A 19,309-nucleotide genomic window follows, 5' to 3' on the forward strand; every position below is an offset into this window, starting at 1 on the left:
GACGTTCCAAGACTAATTCCAGCTTTGTTCCTCTAGCTGCTCCCTAGGACAAATTTCCACTTGTGTCAATGCTTTGGCCACTGCCCACTCAGTACAAATTCCACTTTGCAACAGTTTTCTCTTTCCTGTGAACCAGTTTTCTCTTTCCTGTGAACCATGGTAAAAAGAAGCATCCATGAAAGGGAGAACCAAGCCTTCTTTGACCACCTTTTCCAGCTGATTGCTGTTTTTTTCCTTGAGGTCCCTTCCAACCTGGTGTTTTATGATTCTCTCATTCTCTGGTTTTTGATGCCTGCACCATTCTCAGTGACTGTGCAGAGAAGTTTGGTTATTACTCTGCTGGAACACAAGCACTTGTGTGTTCTTAAGTGTTTTCCCTTCTTGTGACTGCTTTCATGCTCAGAGTTGGTAGGTGACTGTTTTCTTAAGCTAGGCCTGCATAGTCTCTGTCCCCAGAGCAGATGACACCAGGTGGGACTGTGATGGGTGCTGTCCAGAGTGGCCATACTGAAGGCTAATGCTCTCCCCGTCGTGATCTTGCAGCAGTGCTGATGTGTGCTCACTCCTGAGTGAGGTTCAGATGCTCTTTTTGGAGCAGACCCTGGACTGAGAGAGTCCACCAAAGCATCATTCATTTAGGAATGGAGTAGCACAGTTGCCCACTGTTGGGGCAAATCGCTAAAGCTTCAGTTTGCATAAACATCTGTGGGTTTGGAGGCTTCCCCAAACCTTGGTTCTATTGACTTTGGGAAGTCAGAGGACTCTTGGGAAGGGAAACTGGCTTGGATTTCCAAGCATTTTCTTGCTGAAGACAACTTGAGTATACGGTAAGAATAGGGGGGAACCAAGGGAGAAGTGGGAGGGTATTTCTGCTCCCAGGGTTGGTCACAACCCAGCAGAGGAGTGGAACTACAGAAGGAAACCACAGCAAAATGAAAACGCAGCATATGTTAAGCTCTGCTGAGCCTCCAAAGAGGCTCCTGCTGGGTGATCATTCCTTGTTGGCTTAGGTGACCAGGACAGGCTCATCCTGCTCCTCAAGGATGTCCTAACCTCTTGCAACCATGATAGCCCTGGGCTGGCAAGAGGGAGTCATCTGGTAAAGATATGTCTGGTTTCACTGAAATCAGTGGCCAACCTCCCACTGACTTCACTAAGACCACCGTCTAGACAGGATACTTGATGCAGAACAGTGAGTTTGCTCATGATCCTGAGAGCTTTGCTCCATTAGCCAATGTGGCTAAAAATGCCCTGAAAAGAAAAAAACCTGCCACTTTGAACTGTTTTGCTGCACTTGAATGCTTGGAAAACCAAAGAAACCAAACACAACCCTCCAAAACAACCAACCAAAGAGGGGTGAATTGTAGGAGAAGGGGTGGCAGCTTCTAGCAAACTAACAGTCATGGCAGATTATGAAAGAGCCAAGTGACCCTCACCAGCTGTACTAGGAAACAAAACCCAAAGAGATGTCACATCATCGAGAGAAACCCAACGCACAGCCACAGTTGTTTTACCTACAGAGCACAGAAGTACAGAGTAAGGGTGGTGGAGCTTGGTGCGAGCAGGCTGGCACCGCTCCGACGGGAGCGTGTTCTCCTTTGGAAGATCACTGGCTGGAGTAGGTAGTACATGCACAGCAAGAAAACGGCGGCGGTGTCTTGTCTTGGTCCCACCTCAGATCTCGGTGGACTCTATTCGCTCGAGTCTGGAGGGAGTCCATGGTTTTTTCTCCTCGGTGTGCGGGGGACTGGTCGCCTTCGTGTTCATCTCATTCACTTTGTGCTCCAGGAGCTGGTTCTTCTGGTACATCTCCACGTAGTTGAGTTGCAGCTGTTTCTGGTACTTGATGACTTTCTCCTTCTCCTCCTGCCACGTGCGCCGCTCCTCCTCGAAGTCCATCACCTGCTGCTCCCGCTGCTGCCGCTCCAGCTTCAGCTCGGCCTGCAGCCGCTCCACCTCCTTCCGCAGCGCGTTGACGCTGTCCTCGCTCTGCCGCTGCATCTTGGCTTCGTCGCTCTCACAGGCCAGTGGGTCCCGCAGCTTCTCGCCAGGGTCCCCACCAAAAGGTGCTGGAGGTCCCATGCTGGCAAGTGTCCGCTTCAGGCTGGAGACCTCCAGCTCACAGTGGTTCAGTTTTTCCCTCAGCACCTGGACCTCGCTCATCTTCCGCTGTAGCTCACTCTCACAGATCTCCAGGTTGACGCTCTTGGAGCTGTAGGAGTCCTTCAGGGTGAGGATCTGCTCCTCCTTCTCCCGCAGGAAGTTCTTACCTTCCTTCAGCTGCGTCCGTAGTCCCACGATCTCATTCAGCTTCTGGGAGACATCTGCTTGGGAGTCCTTCAGCTGCTGCTTGAGCAGGGAGATCTCACCTGCTTTCTGGCACACCTGTGGGGACACACATCTGTGAGACAGGAGAAAATTAGCGAGGAGCCACCACCATTGCTTGTCCCCTGAACTACCTGTGAAACATTGGTGTGGCCTAACATGATGCTGCACATCATTCCAGCCTTCACCATGACCCATACCATGCCAAAGACCTAAGAGCTGTCCCTACATTTCTGGGGGAGATTTGGTGTTTCTTCCTAGCTCTCAGGGACCTCGTGCTGCTTGCAGCTGGAGTGAAGTGCTGTGTGATCCTCACCTCTGATGAGTGGACATTGATGCTTCCATCCCTTCATTCTCACCTAATCACAAACCTGTGATGCCTGACCCCAAACTCTCTGCTCTCAGTAGTTTTCCCACTGACCTCAATGGTGTCTGGACCTTGAATAAGCCCGAGAGGGAAACATCGCAGACCCAGAGGCTTTACAACTAGAGTCCTATAAGCTCTGCTGAACATCCATAAATAGCACATTTCAGAGCCTAATTAATCCCAGCTTCATTGACTTTCCATCAGGATTAGCAGAATAGGGTCTTCATGATGCTAGAGCTACATTTTGCCTCTGCACTCTTAATCAATTCAAAGTTTCTAACCAGTCCGTGGCAGGATTAATATTCCTCACATGATCAAGCTGGAGAGAAAAAATAAAAAATGTTAGCACTGGCTGTACAAACAGAGTGGGATAAAATGGTCTAAAAATAGAAACAGGAGAAAAAAATGTGAGTGACTCAAAAGGAGAACCAGAAAGAGGAATTTGCCTTTCAGCCTTTTAAAGAGACAAAGTTATTAGGGACTGAAAACAGGGGTTAAAAGGGAGAGCAGGAGGTGAACTTGGCTGTTGGTACCACTCTTAGCTCACATGTTTTATGTCTTCAATGGAAAAATCCAAATCAAATCCTCAAAAGGCAGTTTCAAGGTTTGCCCAGCCACAGATGTTAAAAGAATTTAATTAAAACAGATTTAAACCTGATGTTTACCTGTATGGAAAGACCTGAAGCTAGATTTAAATGTCATACATGATGGTGTGACCTAACTGGGAAGCCAAATTGCAGGAGGTCTACACAAAAAGTTGTGCTCATTTTAGTTTAACTGAAAGCTCATACAAATAAAGATGTCACTGAAGTGTCATCTGGTACCTGGAAGCCACCAACCCATGGCCATTGTCTGTGGGGTCTGCTGGGGGCAAACAGGAAGGTACTTTAGGTTATCATAGCCAGCAGCAAAAACCTCATTCAAGGTCTGCTACAACCAGGCTCTTACCTCCCACTTGGTCTCTTCAATCTTAGGGAGAAATTCAGCCTGCTCCTTCTTGAAAGCCACAAATTTCTTCTCCAGCTCCTCTCGTTGCTGGAGGAGTTGTCCCATATCATCCTGGAGTTTTTTTTTCTCCTGCTGGAGCTTGAAGATTTGGAGCTGCAAGGCCTGCTGAGCCCGCTGCGCCTTTTTGGAGACCTGCTGCAGTTTGTTGGCGTAGTTTTGCCTCAGGTCCTCCATTTCCCTCTCCCAGATCTTCTGCTTCTCCTCGAACACTTGGAAGATGGCCGCCTCGCTTTTGTCCAAGTTCCTTCGCATCTGAAGGACCTCCTGCTCCTTCTCCCACAGTCGGTCTTCCAGGTCTTGGATGATGTCGTCGGTGGAAGGCGAGTGGAAAGGCATCGTCTCGTTGAGATGGTTCAGTCTGCTGAAGGAGGAGGTGCTCTTGCTCGAGGACCGCCCGCTGTCTGAGGTAGATATCCCGTTGTATCCCACCATGTTCTTCTCCACATAGGTGGTGCCGATGCGGTTGATGTGGCTGGTGGAGGCGCTCATGGGGCCCACGTGCTGGCTGTAGCCTGTCCCGTAGGTGGGCAGGCTGGTTAACGAGTTCCGCCCCGAATCCGAAAGGCCTCCCACTTGGTTTGTAGTCCTGTTAAGGCTGCTCTTGTCCAGTCCACTCTTGGGTGCGGATGGGCTATTGCTGTTGGCATGGTTCAAGCTCTTTCTATTCTCTGTCACTCCGTTGCTCTGCGGCGGGCAGAGGTTCTGCATGGAATGGAAGTTTTTAGGAACTACTGGTTTAAAGGCTGAGGGTCTAACTAAGGGCTCATTGCTCTGCAAAAGGAAAAAGGACCACACATCAAACACAGCAGGAAGCTTGGTAACAACACACAGAAGAGACACAGCAGCACAGGGGCTTGTGGAGCTAATATGTTTTGGGCTAGCTCCGTATTTCTCAGCTCTGTTACACCCTGGACCATTTGGACTTAAGTCCACTCACTCAGAGGGCAACAATTTCTCTTCCCTTGCCTCAACTGAAGAAAGAATAAAAATCTTGACTCACCCCAGATCTGTGTGATTTTTCCCTAGAATACCCCTTGGATCCTCTTAGTGCTCTTTGCAAGAAGGAAGCCAACCACCTGCCAACCAAACCAACTCTTTGATTTTGGCAGATTATATTTTGAAGTACAGCTAGCACTGAGGGTGTGTTACCCATTTGCTGAAAACTGAACTGAACCCAGGAGCACCGTGTTTCCCTCCTGCCAGCAGTCCCCTGTGTGGACATGATGTCCTGCTTATACTTGGAGAGGAGAAGGTAGGAGCTGTGACCCCAGCCATTGCTGGCACAAGTGCAGTGACAATGGGCAAGGAACATGCTGAAGCTGCTCTTCATTTGAATGTTTGTGTTTTCTGCAGGCATAAGCAGGGCTGGGAGGAGAAAGGACCAAGGGCTATAAAGGATTTAGAAAGGATTTTAAAACCTCACAGATTTCTCACCCTGTCAGTGCACCTACAGGAACAAAATTGTCCTCAAAACGGGATGGCGTCTCCTTTCCTGCAGGTTGGGCTTCAGAGAAGCTCCTTTTATATTAGCAAAGATGCTTTGAAAATGCCTTCCAGGGCAAGCAGAGTGAGCCCTGGTGAGCAGGCAACACTGGAGGCCAAAACCTGGTGCCTGGCATGTGGGACTGAGATGGACTGCAGGGGCTGGTGGATTAACAACCCAGGAGACAAGGGCAGCAGAAATAACACTGCACAAGGCAGCATCTCCAGGCCACAAGTTATGGAAGTCACTGGAGCAGAGCAGCAGGCTGTATAAACCACTGCTGGCTTGGGGGATTTTGCTCCTCACCTCTGGCTTGGAGGCTTTGCTTCTCCAGGTGTGGGAGGTGTTTGCTCCCCAAAGCCAGTATGAGCCATGAGGACTGGTCATGGAGGGGCAGTAGCAGGGATATTTTTCAAGCCTTGTCAACTTGTCCCTCACAAGGAGCACTGGGATTTTGAACAGATGGTCATAGCTGCTTTCGAGCAACAACTTTTGCTGGCAGTGGGCTTGTTGGAAACTGCCTTTAAGTGGCACAAAACTAAGAGAGACTCAGATGCTGGACCTACTGAACTGAGAGCCAAGTCCAGCTCTGTCCCCATCGATCAGGGAGGCAGGCAAGGTATCTCAGGTAGGTTGGAATAGTCAGTGACTTAAATAGATGCTTAAATGAGCTGAAAACTTAGCTGTGGAAGACTTAGGATCATGCTCTTGGGTTCCTCAAGAATTCCCATGCCCCTTTACTCAACCCCCCTGCAAGTGATAATGATTTTGTCTGTACATAAAAATGGTGCTCTCTCCATAGGCTGAATTAGACTGCCAGGACTGCAGCATGGCTCAAGGCTGCCTGGTCCCTGTTCTCAGAGCTGTGCCACGGTCGTCAAGCCGCTGCAGGGGCTGGGGATTCTCACCTGGTCCAGTTTGCCGGAGATCGGCAATATCTTTGGTGGGTTATTGGGCTCTCGGTACTGGGGAGGCGGCGGCATGTTCTTCTCGTTGTTGGTGGTCACGTTCCCACAGATGTCCATCTTCACCTTCTCGCTCTTCCGCAAGTCGCCGTTGATGTAGAGGGAATTGGAGACCTTCTCCGACTTGTAGGTCTTCTCCTCGCCCGAGTAGCGGTTGGAGATCTCCCGCGTGGAGTAGCCGTTGCGAGAGCCCTCCAGCTGCCGGCTGCTGCTCTGCGTCCGGGTCCCCACGCTCTTCATGGCGAACTCTTGGTCATTGGCAACACCGCTGCCCACGCTCCCCATGGCGCGCTGGGGGAGGAGCTGGGATGGTCGGGGAGCAAAGCTGGGGAAACTCTCTGGACTAGGGTAGGTTGGGTCACTAAGAATGGGCAGCGTCTCTAGCGTGGCCATGGCAGTGCAGAAGTGAGGTGGAGGCACAGGTCAGTGGCACTACGAGAAGGAGGAAAAGGAAAGCACTGTTTAAGAGAGAACTTTTTACCTACTATACCTTTTGCAGAACAGCATCACAGAATCATTTGGGTTGGAAAGGACTTTTAAGATCATCAAGTCCAACTGTTAACCCAGCACTGCCGGGTCACCACTAAATCATGACCCTCAGCACCATGTCTACAAGGCTGTTAAACCCTCTAGGGATGGGGACTGCACCACTGCTCTGAGCAGCCTGTTCCAGGGCTTGACAACCCTTTTGGGGAAGAAATGGTTTCTCATGTCCAACCTAAGCCTTCCCCAGAATAACTTGAGGCTGTTTCCTCTTGTCCTATCTTGTCATCATGCAGAGGTGAACAAATCTTAAAGATATTCATCCCCACGAAGGTAGCAGGGCGCTGGAACTGGTTGCCCAGAGAAGTTGTGGAAGCTCCAGCCTTGAAAGTGTTCAAAGCTAGGTTGGATGGGGCCCTGAGCAACTTGCTCTAGGGGAAGGTGTCCTTGCCTATGGCTGCAGGATTGGAACTAGATGATCTTAAAGGTCCTTTCCAACACAAACCATTCTGTGATTCTGTGAAGGACAGAAGCTATCATGTCTCAGTGTATGGTATTGAGCAGACCATGGGGCTGTCATCGTCTCTGTGACCTTCAGGTCACTTGGAGGATCAACGAACTTTCCCAAGCTTGAATTACTTGGGTCACTTTTCCCAGGTTTGAAGAAGTTTTGCGGCCATGGGGCTGGAGGGTTTCCAGCTCTGGGCCATCTGTAGGCTCCTACAGTCTTGTTCCCTCCAGTGCATCTCTTAGGGACAATTCAACAGGGTTTAAGCCACACACTTTCCATCTCTTCCTTGGGAGTGTTGTCCCATAGGCTTGAGCTTTAAAAATATGCTTTTTTCCAGGTGTCATTCTAAAATTTCCTTTTAAACCAGGCTTCCCAGGATAAACCATCCTGGCAGTGTGGGAACTAGAGCAGGGTTTAGGGGCAGTGGGAGGTGCAGATTTTGGATAACAAAAGTGGTGCCATTTGGAGAGAGGCTCAGTGTTGAAGGGGCTCAGTAGGGTCACCAGGTAAGAGACACAGAGCAAAACCTCATTTCAGTGGGGTTTTCCCTCTTCTTGGTGCAAGGATATTAAATCAGCCCTCTCCAAGTAAAGCAGGAGAGCTGGGTTTACTTCCCTGAAGAGTGAGCTTAGGTCTGGAGCGCAGCTCTGCTGCAGCACCTTTCGGGGTCTTGCTGTTTGCACTAATAGTGGAATGGGAAAAGAATTAAAAAGGTTCAAGCAGATGCTGTGCTGCTCTACTTGGCTTTTATTAAATTTCATTTCTGGAGGCTTCTGCAAGGTGTGTTGCCTGGAGCATCTTCCCTTTCTCCAGCACCTTGATCTTTTCAGAACTCTGCTCTTTCCAAAATATCACAGAATCACAGTATGGTGGGAGTTAGAAGAGACCTCTGCAGATCACCCAGTCCAACCCCCTAGCTAAGGCAGGGTCACCCACAGCATGTTGCCCAGGATCACAGTATCCAGGTGGTTTTGGAATGTGCTTTTCAGTGACTTTGGGAGCCTTACGGACTCTGCCTTTTTTTATAGGACACCAGCCACTTTGGGAGGGATGTGCTGGAGGGTCTCAGCTCCACACAGGGGAAAGGCAGTAGCCAAATTGCCCCATGCAGTGCTCCCCAGCCTCACTCAACTGGTAGAGAAGAAATCCAGGTTACCTTTTCCTCGCTGGGTAAATTCCACGGTGACATTTACACGTTTATGTTGACTTTCTGAGGGCAGGATGAGGTCACTGGAAAGTTTGAGCCTTCAAAAAATAACCCCACAACAACAAGCAGTATGAGCTAAGGAAGGCAAATGTCCATAGTGGGGTGAGAGCCACAGCCTGGGCACAGTGGTGGCAATGTCCTCCATGACAACTCAGAGGAAGGTGCCTGCTCAACCTTGTGGCATGTCCGTTGGTAGTTTTCACTGGCAGAGTATTGCACCTTTCCCTGACCTTGGAGACCCTCAGGCAGTGGTTTCCACATCAAGGAGGCTCCTGCTTAGGGTCATGTGCCAAACCCACCGGGAAGTTGAGCTGGGATGCTCCCATCCAACGCCAGTAACACAAAACCTCCTCGGGATGGACAGGCTCTGAAAACAGACCTTCTGCCATACCCTTTTTCTATGGTATTTTTTTTTTCCTTTTTACAATCTTTTTTTTCCCCCTTTTAATGGGGAATCATCCAAGAAAATATTCAGAAAAAAACATGGTGATTAGCTTCTGTTTACTATAAAGGCAGGATCTGATAACCGGAGCATACGGATAAGCATCACAAATATTTTAGTAAGGAGATTCTGGGTGCCAGCAGATCCCTGACAGCACAGCTTTGCCAAAAAGGGCCTCTTTTTTGTTTTCAGGAACAGCTCTTGCTTTTGTATCTTCTGGCCAGCTCCAGTTCCCAGTCAGACTTTACCTTGGTTGTTTCTCAGGTAAACAGGAAAATCAAAGGGAGGTAAGGACCAACACCACCATGCTGTCACCCAGAGCTGGAAGGTCATTTTGTTCTCCTTCCAGGTTTGGAGGAACCTGTGATTAAGCATTTCCCCAGGACAATTCTCCTTAAATCTAATCACCTCCTTCCCATGAGAACATGAAGTAAAATTGGGTTTATGGGTGATTCCCAATGAGAGGAACAAGGACACTGAGTCTGGCAGGCCATGAACATGGCAGGGGAAGCCCAACAGCTTGCCTTTACCAGCTTTGCATTCCCAAGTCTGTCTTTTAGAAAGAAAGAGGAGTCACCTCCAAGCACAGCTGGGCTTGAAAGAGACCCCTGAACCATGGCAGAGGGGTGAAAGTTGCTTCCCCTGCCCTGTGGTGGGGAGACTCCAGACAGGCAGAAAACCAAAGCAGAAGTTTTAAGCAACCTGCCAGCTAATGCCCTTTCCAGATGTTTTCTCTTTCCAGATGATTTCTTTTTCCAGAAGCTACATCCTATCTGCAATGGTGAGAGGGCTCCAGCACCACCACACTCTTCATTCTCAGCAGGCTCCCAAAAAGGCAGAAAGCCCATCCCACCTCATGAGGAGGACTAGGTCTACACAAATCACCCCTGAGTGATGCCTGTCTGTCCATCCATCCAGGTAGTCACCACCTCCAAGACCTGACACAACCCTTGCCAAGCTCTGCCCTTGCCCCAGTTCACCAGAGCCCTGTGGTTAGAGCAGGAACTTGAGTGAAGGGACTTTGTGCAGACACAAAGGAGAAGGAGGGAACCCTTCCAGAACAAGTGCTGAGGTCATTTCCCATTTCCCAGCATTATTCTGTTCATAACAGCTGATCAGGATTTCTCTGCCTGTCTGTTTTTTTTTTTCAAAGCACCCTTCCTGGTAGGTGTCTCCATGCCAGCACCTTACCTAGGAAAGGTGCTGTGTTTCCTCAGCACAAGCCTCCTCTCTGGCTGGGCATGAGGGGCTTGGACCATCTCCATCCTACAGGACCTCTCTGTCCCATCCAACCACAGTAGCCCCTTGGCCTTTTCCCCAGCAGCTTTGAGTTGGAAACAGGAGTGTTTTTATGCCTGATGCAGAAAATCTGGGGTGAAATTTCCTCTTCCCTAGGTGTGGTGAGTAAATTCTTCATGGCCACCTCTTATCAAGGTGTCCTACCATGCCTGCAGCTCCAAGGGACAACTAGATGCTATCATAAAAATAATAACCCATAGAATCATAGAATGGCTTGGGTTGGAAGGGACCTTCAAAGATCATCTAGTCCAACCCCCTGCCATGGGCAAGGACATCTTCAACTAGTTCAGGTTGCTCAAAGCCCCAAACAACCTGGCCTTGAACATTTTCAGGGATGGGACACCCAAAATGTCTCTCAGCAACCTTTACCAGTGTCTCAGCACCCTCACAGTGAAGAACTTTTTCCTTACATCTAATCTAAATCTCCCCTCTTCCAGTTTAAAATCCCTTGTCACCCCTCGTTCTGTCCCTACAAATCCTGCTAAAAAGGCTGCCCCCAGCTTTCTGATCAGGGCCTCTTTGAGCACTGAAAGGCCACCAGAAGGTCTCCCTGGAGCCTCCTCTTCTCCAGGCTGAACAACCCCAACTCTCTCAGCCTGGCCTCACAGCAGAGAGCTTCCAGTCCTCCCAGCATGGCTGTGGCCTCCTCTGGCCCCACTCCAGCAGGTCCACACATCTGCTGTGCTGAGATCCATAAAACACCTCCTGCATCTTCACACTTGCTTTACCCCAGATGTCAGTGAATCCCATCAGATCAGATAGAAGACCTGAACTCAGATAAGCAGCCACATGGTTAACTACCCCGAGATGGTGAAGGCTTGGCTGGTTCTGCCCCAGCAGGTTAATTGTTAACATTTTTGTAACAAAGGCCTTTGGGAGCCATACCTGGGCACCATGCCATGCCAGAAGGAAATCAATCACTGCTCTCAGGCAGAGTGAGCTGCAGGAAAGAGCCCAAGAGCCAGGCAGTGCCCTGGCACAAGCTGCCTCCCAGGCATGTGGTCCTGGCAGGACAGGCAGCAAAGGCTTCTGAAGGTCAAAAATTCCACCCCCCTGCCAACTGCAGTAAGAGGTGTGCCTGTGACCTCCACCAGCCAGGTTGGTTTGTGTCTGTTTTCATCACCAAGCCATTGCCCACACAAGGAAAACAGGTTGGGTTTGTTGGGGTTATTTTTTTGGGTAGGGCAGACCTACACCTGCACTGTGTTTAGAGCTCTGGTGGCTTTCCAGTTTGTTGGCAGAGAGCTGGTGTGGCTGGAGGAAAAAATATCATCATGTGCTGAGGTGGTGGAGCAGGTTAGAAACAGTGTAAAAGCAGTGACAACTCATTTGCTAGGATACCTTCAGCTTCTTGGAGATTGGGAGAGGGAAGTGGTCAGTAATGGATTAGAAGAAAACATCTCTAAGGAGCAAAACCACCTTCATCTAGAGAAGCATTAACAAGCCCTGGAGAAAAAAACCCACACTGAAACTCAAGACCTGTAACCAGGCTGAGACAATATAACCACAGAAGGTGTTTGAATCTGGGTCTCAGTAGAGCTACCAGCACCTCAGAGGCTGTTGCTCAGGTTGATGTGGCCACCCTGTGCTCCCATGACACAACTCCACAGTAATGGTAAGATGGGAGCCCACCTGCAGCTCTCTGGCTGGTCTGGGGAACGTGGGCATGGGCACAGGGGAGGACCACTGCAGTGCTGGGAAAGGTCAGATGTACCTGCATCTGTACTCAGTGCTCTCATCATGCCCTGCAAAGTGCACTGCTTGTCTTGGCTGTCCCACCACACGCCTCTGAGGAGGTTGTCTTCCCCCAAATTAGTTTCAGATGGAAAATACCATCAAGTCCAACCTTCTACACAACACTTCCATGACTACTAGACCATGTCCCAAAGTGCCATATCTGCCTTTGTGAACACCTCCAGGGATGATAACTCCACCACTTCCCTACCATTCTATGATTCTGTGATTCTGACACCTCCTGTCCCAGCAGCTGAGAGCACTGAGGGGAGCACACAGGGACCCATAGCATCCTTTGGATGCTAACTGGGATCACTTAAAAGCCATCAGCCCCCCAGTACATAGCCATGTCTAAGACATAAGAGCCAAACCTGGCTTCCCTCCCCTGCAAGTGTCAGTGTGGTGTGGAGGGACAGGATTTGGGGGAGGCAGGTCCCTGTTGCAGAACTTGTGCTTTCTTGGGCTGCTGTGGGAAATCAAACCAAGAGGCTTCCAAACGTTTCCTTTTCCTTCCTTTCCCGTCTGCTAATGAGATAATTACAGCTTTTGTGTGCTGGGAAACGACTTTCTCATTACAGGGGCCACAGCAGCTATTTACATAATAAGCCTGAAACAAAAGAGAGGAGATGAAAAGACCCAGGAGGCTCTTTGGGAGAGCTGTGTTACTGAGCAAGAGCCTGCAGGATGGTGGTGAGGGAATGCCCACGGGATGATGGCTTTCTCTGTCCCCGAGGTCCCTCTGCCAAGGTCTACTTGTAGCACTTCATCCAGGCTGTCCCCAGCATGGAATGTTCCTCATTCTCAGCTGCAAGGGTCCCCAGAACCAGGCCAGTGTGCTCTCATAAACCACCCATCATGATTCCAAATTGGCAAAGGATCTGGGAGAGGTGACCATGGGTGGAGACCCTTGTGTGTGGGTGACAGGGAGAGCCATGTCAGGTTTGCCCTGAAGAGGTTCAGCATAAGTGCTGAGGGGGACAGTCTGTTGTGACAGGACAAGGGGTGATGGTTTAGACCAAAGGAAGGAGATTCAAACTAGAGAGAAGGAAGAAAGTTTTTTACTCTGAGGGTGGTGAGACCCTGGCCCAAGTTGCCCAGAGATTTGGTAGATGCCCCATCCATGGAACCATTCCAGGTCAGGTTGTTTGGGGCTCTGAGCAATCTGCTGTAGGTGCAGATGTCCCTGCTGACTGCAGGGGAGTGGAACTAGATGACCTTTGAAGGTTCCTTCCAACCCAACCCGTTCTATGATTCTATGTGGGGCTTGCAATGACACCTTGGGACAAATCCCACCACCTGAGGGTATGTGGGATAGCAAACTGGCTCACCTCCTGTCCCATCTCCAATGTCCCAGTTTCCACATGCCTCCAGTGGTGGCCAAGGGACACGCTGAGTTCCAATCTGTCCCATCCCATGCCCCTTGTCCCTGTTTCTTGTCCCACTTCTTGGCCAAGGGACATGCTGAATACCAAACTATCCTATTCCAGTTTGCTGTCCCCAGAGCTGGCCAAAGGACACTGAGCACCAACCTATCCTATCCCCTGTCTCATGCCCTGTGTCCCAAGTCCCGTTTCCACATTTTCCCAGCTGGCCAAGGGGCACTTTGGGTACCAGACTGTCACATCCCATGTCCCACTTCCCTGCCCCCACAGCTGGATAGGGGACACTGGGTACCAAACTGTCCCATCCCACATCCCAGTGCCCTGTCTTCCAGCTGGCCAAGGGCACTCCACCAGCCTGCCAAGCCACCCCCTCCCTTGCTTAATAAAGGCCCCATTGTTCTTCCCCACAAAGCCTGAGCAGTGCAGTCAGCTCCACCTTCCCTGGCTAATCCTCCCCACTTGCTATCAGTTTTCCTCCTCCATGTTTAAGGGATACATGTTCCACTGCCACCCCTCTCCGTCCCTTTCCCCCAGGAAGAGGCAGGAGGGGTGAATCACAGCAAAGCACAGCTGAAACCTCCACCACAGTGCACATGGCCTTGGCTGTGTGCTGTTCTGCTTGTCCTCCTTCCCTCTGTGCTCCCTTGGGTGCTCCTGGCATGGACACCTCATTGTTTATGTGCTATACCTAGACTGTGCCTCTGTTGCACATCATCCTGATGGTGAGAATGATGAAGGGACCAGTGACTTGTGCTTGGTCCATGCTTGCAGACCACAGCTCTGCCTCAGAGCATCCCTCTGCAAGCACAAGGTTGAGAGTGCCTGGCAGCTGCCTAGAAACCCCTTATCAGTAACAGCCCCCTCCAAGAGCATTGCTATTGCTCATCCAGGACAAGCTGCTCCACTATCCCAAGTCCCAGCACAGCTCCTCACGCTGGGGTATTTCTGATTTTAATCCACAGGATTTTCTGGATGTGAAAGAGCAGACAAAGGTGAGGAATGAAAGGCTAAGCACTCAGCAGGCTGCACCAGTAAGAAATCAAAATTACTCTGGAGGCTGCAGCAGGGTGGGCAGAGCCCCAGAGAAACTCCAGCAGGTGACACAGAGATGTAACATGGTGCTCTGTGATGCATACGAGATCCAGGCAGGTTTTACAATCTCCATCCTTGAAGGTTTTCAAGCCCTGACTGGACCAAGCAGGGTGTGGCCTTGTAACTAAGCTGTGTCACTGGCACAGTCCTCATCCTCAGGGGCACTCTATCCCCTTTTCCCAGGCTGCTCTCAGAACCCTGGGTTTGGATCCAGGTTGTTGTCCTCCAGGATTCCCTCATGGCTAGATTGGAGCGATTTTCCAGTACATGGCATGTCCATCCCCATCATCCCAAGGAGCAGAGAGTGCCAGCAGCACAGGATGGTTTCAAGCTCAGCCTAAACTGCCAACTCAAATTCTCTATGTCCATCAGGAGGGATTCAAACATGGTCTTATCTGTGCCCACCAACCTTTGTGGCTGTCCCTAGAAGATGCCAGCTGTGGGCTGGTTATTGTCCCCACTAAAGTCCCAACAACAACTGCTGCCTGGAAAACACCAGGGGCACACAGAAAACTCCTTCAGTTCACTGGCTGTAGGGGAAGGGTGGTTTGATGGAGCAGCCTCAGTGCTGGCTGCAGGGCTGCATATGTGGCTTGCTCCATGCCACAGGCTGGACCACTTGAAGTCATCCCAGCCCTGTGTGCCTCAGTTTCCTCTTACTCAGGAGCTGCCTCCTAGTCAAGGTGGCTGGAGATGAGCTGCTGGTGGTTGAGCCCATGGTGCTGCCTGATGTAGATTATTGCAAGGGGGGTTACAGGGAGGGCTCCTGACCCATTGCAGTGTGTGGCCACGGTGCTGCTGTCCCCTGAAAGTCCCTTGGTGGGAAGCTGCACTTCTTGCCTGGCACCTCAGCAAAGAATCACAAAATGCATCTGGTTGGCAGGGACCCTCGAAGGTCATCTTGGCCAACCCCCCTGCAGTCAGCAGGGACATCTTTAACTAGATCAGGGTGCTCAGGACCCCATCATGTTTGCCCTTGAATGTCTCCTGGGATGGGGCCTCTGGGCAGCCTGTTCCAGTATTTCACCACCCTCATTGTGAAGAGCTTCCTTCTAATGTCTGACCTAAATCTACCCTGCTCCAAGCATCCTCAGCTGGCTCCACATCCCGAATTTCGGGGATCCCAGTGTGATCCCCCTGCTCCTTGGCCCTGGATGCCGTTCAGTGGGAGCAGAAGGACACCACCTCCCCCTCCTTGTAATCAGATCCTCCTAGGATTTAGCACAATTTAGACCCCCACCCTGCAAGGATGTGGGGGAGGGGGGAACTGGTCCTGCCTTTTGGGGTGAGCCATCTCCCCCGGAGAGGTGCCAAGCAGCCATCCCCACAACCTCTGCTTGCCTCTGCCGTCTCCAGACCTTGCCCACAGCACCATGCCAGCAGGAAGGGTACGGAGGGGACCCTCCACGGCTGCCCACGCCACCGACCCGGCAGTGATTTATCATTAACTCACTCGCAGGAATTTCGAGGGCACGGAGCCAAGCCACGGAGGTGCTCGCCCCTCCCCGGACACAACGCCGCGCTGGGGGAAAGCCCCAGTCGTGGCATGTCCCCACCACCAACCTTAGTGGTGCCCCCAAATCCGTCGGAGAGCAAAGCCCTGGTACTGGTGGATGCCAGCTGGATCCACGATGAGTTTGGAGAGCGGGGCGGGGGGAAAGCAGCTTTCCCCACCCTGAGCAACCCACTTCTGTGCACCCCATCTCGGCTTCAGCCCCCGCAGTGCAAACGCAGCCCACTGGGTACACCCCACCCCAAAAAGGCACCTGCAGCAGGTCCCACCAGCTCAGCCCCACACTAATCCACCTAAAACCTTGTGCTCCCCTGCCTGGCCCCTTTCTGGGCTCAAACAAAGACACCCAGCGAGAGGGGGAAGGAAAAGAAAGGGAACCACCACCCCCCACACACAACCCCGCCGCCAAATCCGGGAGATTTACCTGGACAGCTCAGGGGTGCATCCTCCAGCTCCTCGTCCTCCACAGGTCTCCAAGTTCATTGTCTCCCTTCTTGGTACCCCAGGAAAAAAAAAAACAAAGTGCTACCTGCAGAGAGCAACCTGCTGCTGAGCTGGGGCCAAGCGCTGCACTTTGCTCGGTGTGATTGGCCACCGCTGCCCCAGCCCACGGGACCTTAACTCTTTGTGCCCATCCGGGTGGAGAGCAGCCCCATGGCCTCAGACGGGGAACTGGGGGTTCAACAGCTCCCGGGATTTGGGGTCCAAAAGCCTGGGTTTGCTCAAATAAATGAGTTTGGAGTTTGATGGCTTGGTTTTGCTCGAGTTGGGATTTTGAGATCTGATGGGGTTTTTTTAATGTTCAGATTGGGAGTTTGATGCCCAGCAGCTGGGATTTGCTTAAGTAGGAATTTGGGGTCTAACTGCTGGTTTTCTTCAGGTGGAGATTTTTAGGGTTTGATGGGTTGAATTTGATGCAGTAGGGATTGGGGATCTGATATCTTGTTGTTCTTTTGTTTTTCACATGGAGATTTGGGGAGCTGAATGTTTAGTTTTGCTCCAGTTGGGGTTTGGGGGTCTGGTGGCTGGCAACCTGCTCTCCTGTGCTGTGGCAGGAGAGCAATCAGGCTTCCCCTTAGAGGCTGGGCAGCCTCCACACTTGTATTGGATTATTTGCAGTCAGGAAGGGAGCACAAGGAGGGGAATAAAGTCACACAAAGCTGCTGCTAATTTCAAGTGATTTGCCCAAATGTGTTTTCTATTGGCAGGACCTGTCAAAGGAGTTGCCAGCATAATGTAGGCACTGTGGGGCTGAGAGCAGCAGGAACAGGAAACCAGCAATAAGGCTAATAAAAATCAGATATGGGCTGTGCCTGCCTTGAAACTAGAGCAAAACATGCTGCTGGGGGCAGGGGGAAGGTGTGGATTAGCCCAGAGTGGATTCCTGTGGAGGCTCAGGCTCTTAATTTTGCCCTTTGACTTCAGAAGCCAAGACTTCCAAAAGACCAGGCTGGTTTATACACTGCTGGAAGAGATTCCCAGCACGAACCTTGGAAACAGCCACACAAGCAGCAAGGCCTCTCCATCCCAGGGACCACTCTTGCAATAACCAGAGCTGACCCAAGAGCTTTGTCAGGATACTGACTCTTCCCACCAGTGGGATCAGAGAATCATAGCATCACAGAACTGTTGAGGCTGGAAGAGACCTTTGAGATCATCACATCCAATGGGTCACCTAGAGCTCACAATCCACCACTGCTGCTAAGCCATTACCACCAGCCCCCACCCCTCAGCACCACATCCACCTGTCTTTTAAGCACCTCCAGGGGTGGTGACTCCATCACCTCCCTGGGCAGCCTGTTCCAGTGTCTAATAACCCTTTGTGTGAGGAATTTTTTTTTCCTGATATCCAACCTGAACCTCCCCTGGCACAGCTCGAGGCCATTTCCTCATGTCTTGGCACTTGTTGTATGTGAGGAGAGACCAGCTCCCGCTTGGTTCCCACCTCCTTTCAGGTAGTTGTAGAGGGTGATGGTGTTGAGAGTGTGCACAGCATCGATTGCTCTCAGCTCCTAAGCTTAGCTCTTTGGGGTGAGGAACCCTGGCCATGGTTTCCCCTGCTGAGGGTGGTAGGTGGCTCGAGATCTCCCCCTGCCTGGCAACATGCAGCATGTCTCAGTCCATTTCCCCTAAGGGCCATGGAAGCAATGCCAGTCTTTGTCCCCAAAAAGCCAAGAGAAACACAGCAGCCCTGCTGGCAGCACCCCCAGACATCACAGGTTCCCCATCTCAGCGAGGGCACCACCAGCTCCCCCACTCCACACACATCCTTCTCCTCAGAGGAAGGAAGATTTGCCCTGACTTTCCCATCTCCAGAGCTCACACTGGGGCAGCAGCCCCTCTCCAAACCTCCCTTTCCCCACGAGGCTGAAGCTGTTCATGACCACAATGCCTGTGCTGAGAAAGTGCACAAATCACAGAATTGTTTCAGTTGGAGAAGATCTCTGAGTGCAGCCATCAACCCAACACCACCATGGCAATTAAACCATGTCCTGAAATGCCACACCTTTCTTAAACACCTCCAGGGATGGTGACTGCACCACCTCTCTGGGCAGCCTGTTCCAATCCTTGACAACTCTTGCAGCACAGAAAATTTTCCTGATCTCCAACCTAACCCTCCCCTGGCACAATTTCTCTCTTCTATCACCTGATACTAGAGAGAAGAGACCAACCCCCACATCACTCCAACCTCCTTTCAGGCTGCAATGCAGCCTGTGCAGAGCAGCTTAAAGTTCTGGGGGCTTGCAGCTTTGAGTGGGAGCCACAACAAAAGAGACACCTATAGCTTCAAAAAACAAAAGAAAAAAGGGAAAAAAGAAAGAAGCAGATTGTCTTTCTCTACTCAAAGGATCCCTTGGACTGGCTGCTGTCAAATGGGACCCTAGGGACTCCTCCTGAGTTTTTCTCTTCTGCAGAAAAATTCTCCTCTTTGATTTCTCTTCTCTTGGAGCCATTTCATTTCAAGATTCCAGAAGCTCTCTGAGGTCCCTGCAGAACTGGTGAAGAGTTGGAATGAGTTGGTGGGGTGGTTGGTCTCTTCTCCCAGGGAATAAGTGATAGGACAGGAGGAAATGGCCTCAAGTTGCCCCAGGGGAGGTTTAGGTAGGACCTGTGGTAAAATGCCTTCATTGAGAGGGTTGTTAAGACCTGCAACAGGCTGCTCAGCACAGTGGTGTAGTTCCTATCCCCAGAGGAACTGAAAAGCTGTGTAGATGTGGTACTGAGGGACATGGTTTACTGATGGGCTTGACAGTGTTGGGTTAATGGTTGGACTCAATGCTTGTAAAGGTCTTTTTCAACCAAAACGATTCTGTGATTCTAAAATCCTCACCAGTCTGCACAATCTGAGCAAGCTCTGTGGCTGAGCTCCCAGGAGAAATGTCATGTGAGCTCTTGGTGTTTATTTATGCTGACATGATGCAGAAGTCTCTACCTGCACCAGTACCTGCATCCTGAGATCCCACCATTGCACTGGTCTGGAAGTTAAAATGCTGAGAG

At 50.9% G+C, this 19,309-nt stretch overlaps 1 protein-coding gene across 1 annotated transcript; it reads right to left on the minus strand.

Annotated features, from left to right (window-relative positions):
- Positions 1-1,674: 1,674 nt before the first annotated feature.
- Positions 1,675-6,541, minus strand: LZTS3 (leucine zipper tumor suppressor family member 3). Its single transcript, XM_054391652.1, has 3 exons — positions 6,092-6,541; positions 3,641-4,471; positions 1,675-2,385 (listed from the first exon to the last, which is right to left on the minus strand). The coding sequence occupies exons 1-3, from the start codon at positions 6,539-6,541 to the stop codon at positions 1,675-1,677; spliced, it is 1,992 nt and encodes a 663-aa protein (XP_054247627.1).
- Positions 6,542-19,309: the final 12,768 nt, after the last annotated feature.

Source organism: Indicator indicator, chromosome 23 (assembly GCF_027791375.1).
Source record: "Indicator indicator isolate 239-I01 chromosome 23, UM_Iind_1.1, whole genome shotgun sequence".
NCBI classification, from domain to species: Eukaryota; Metazoa; Chordata; class Aves; order Piciformes; family Indicatoridae; genus Indicator; species Indicator indicator.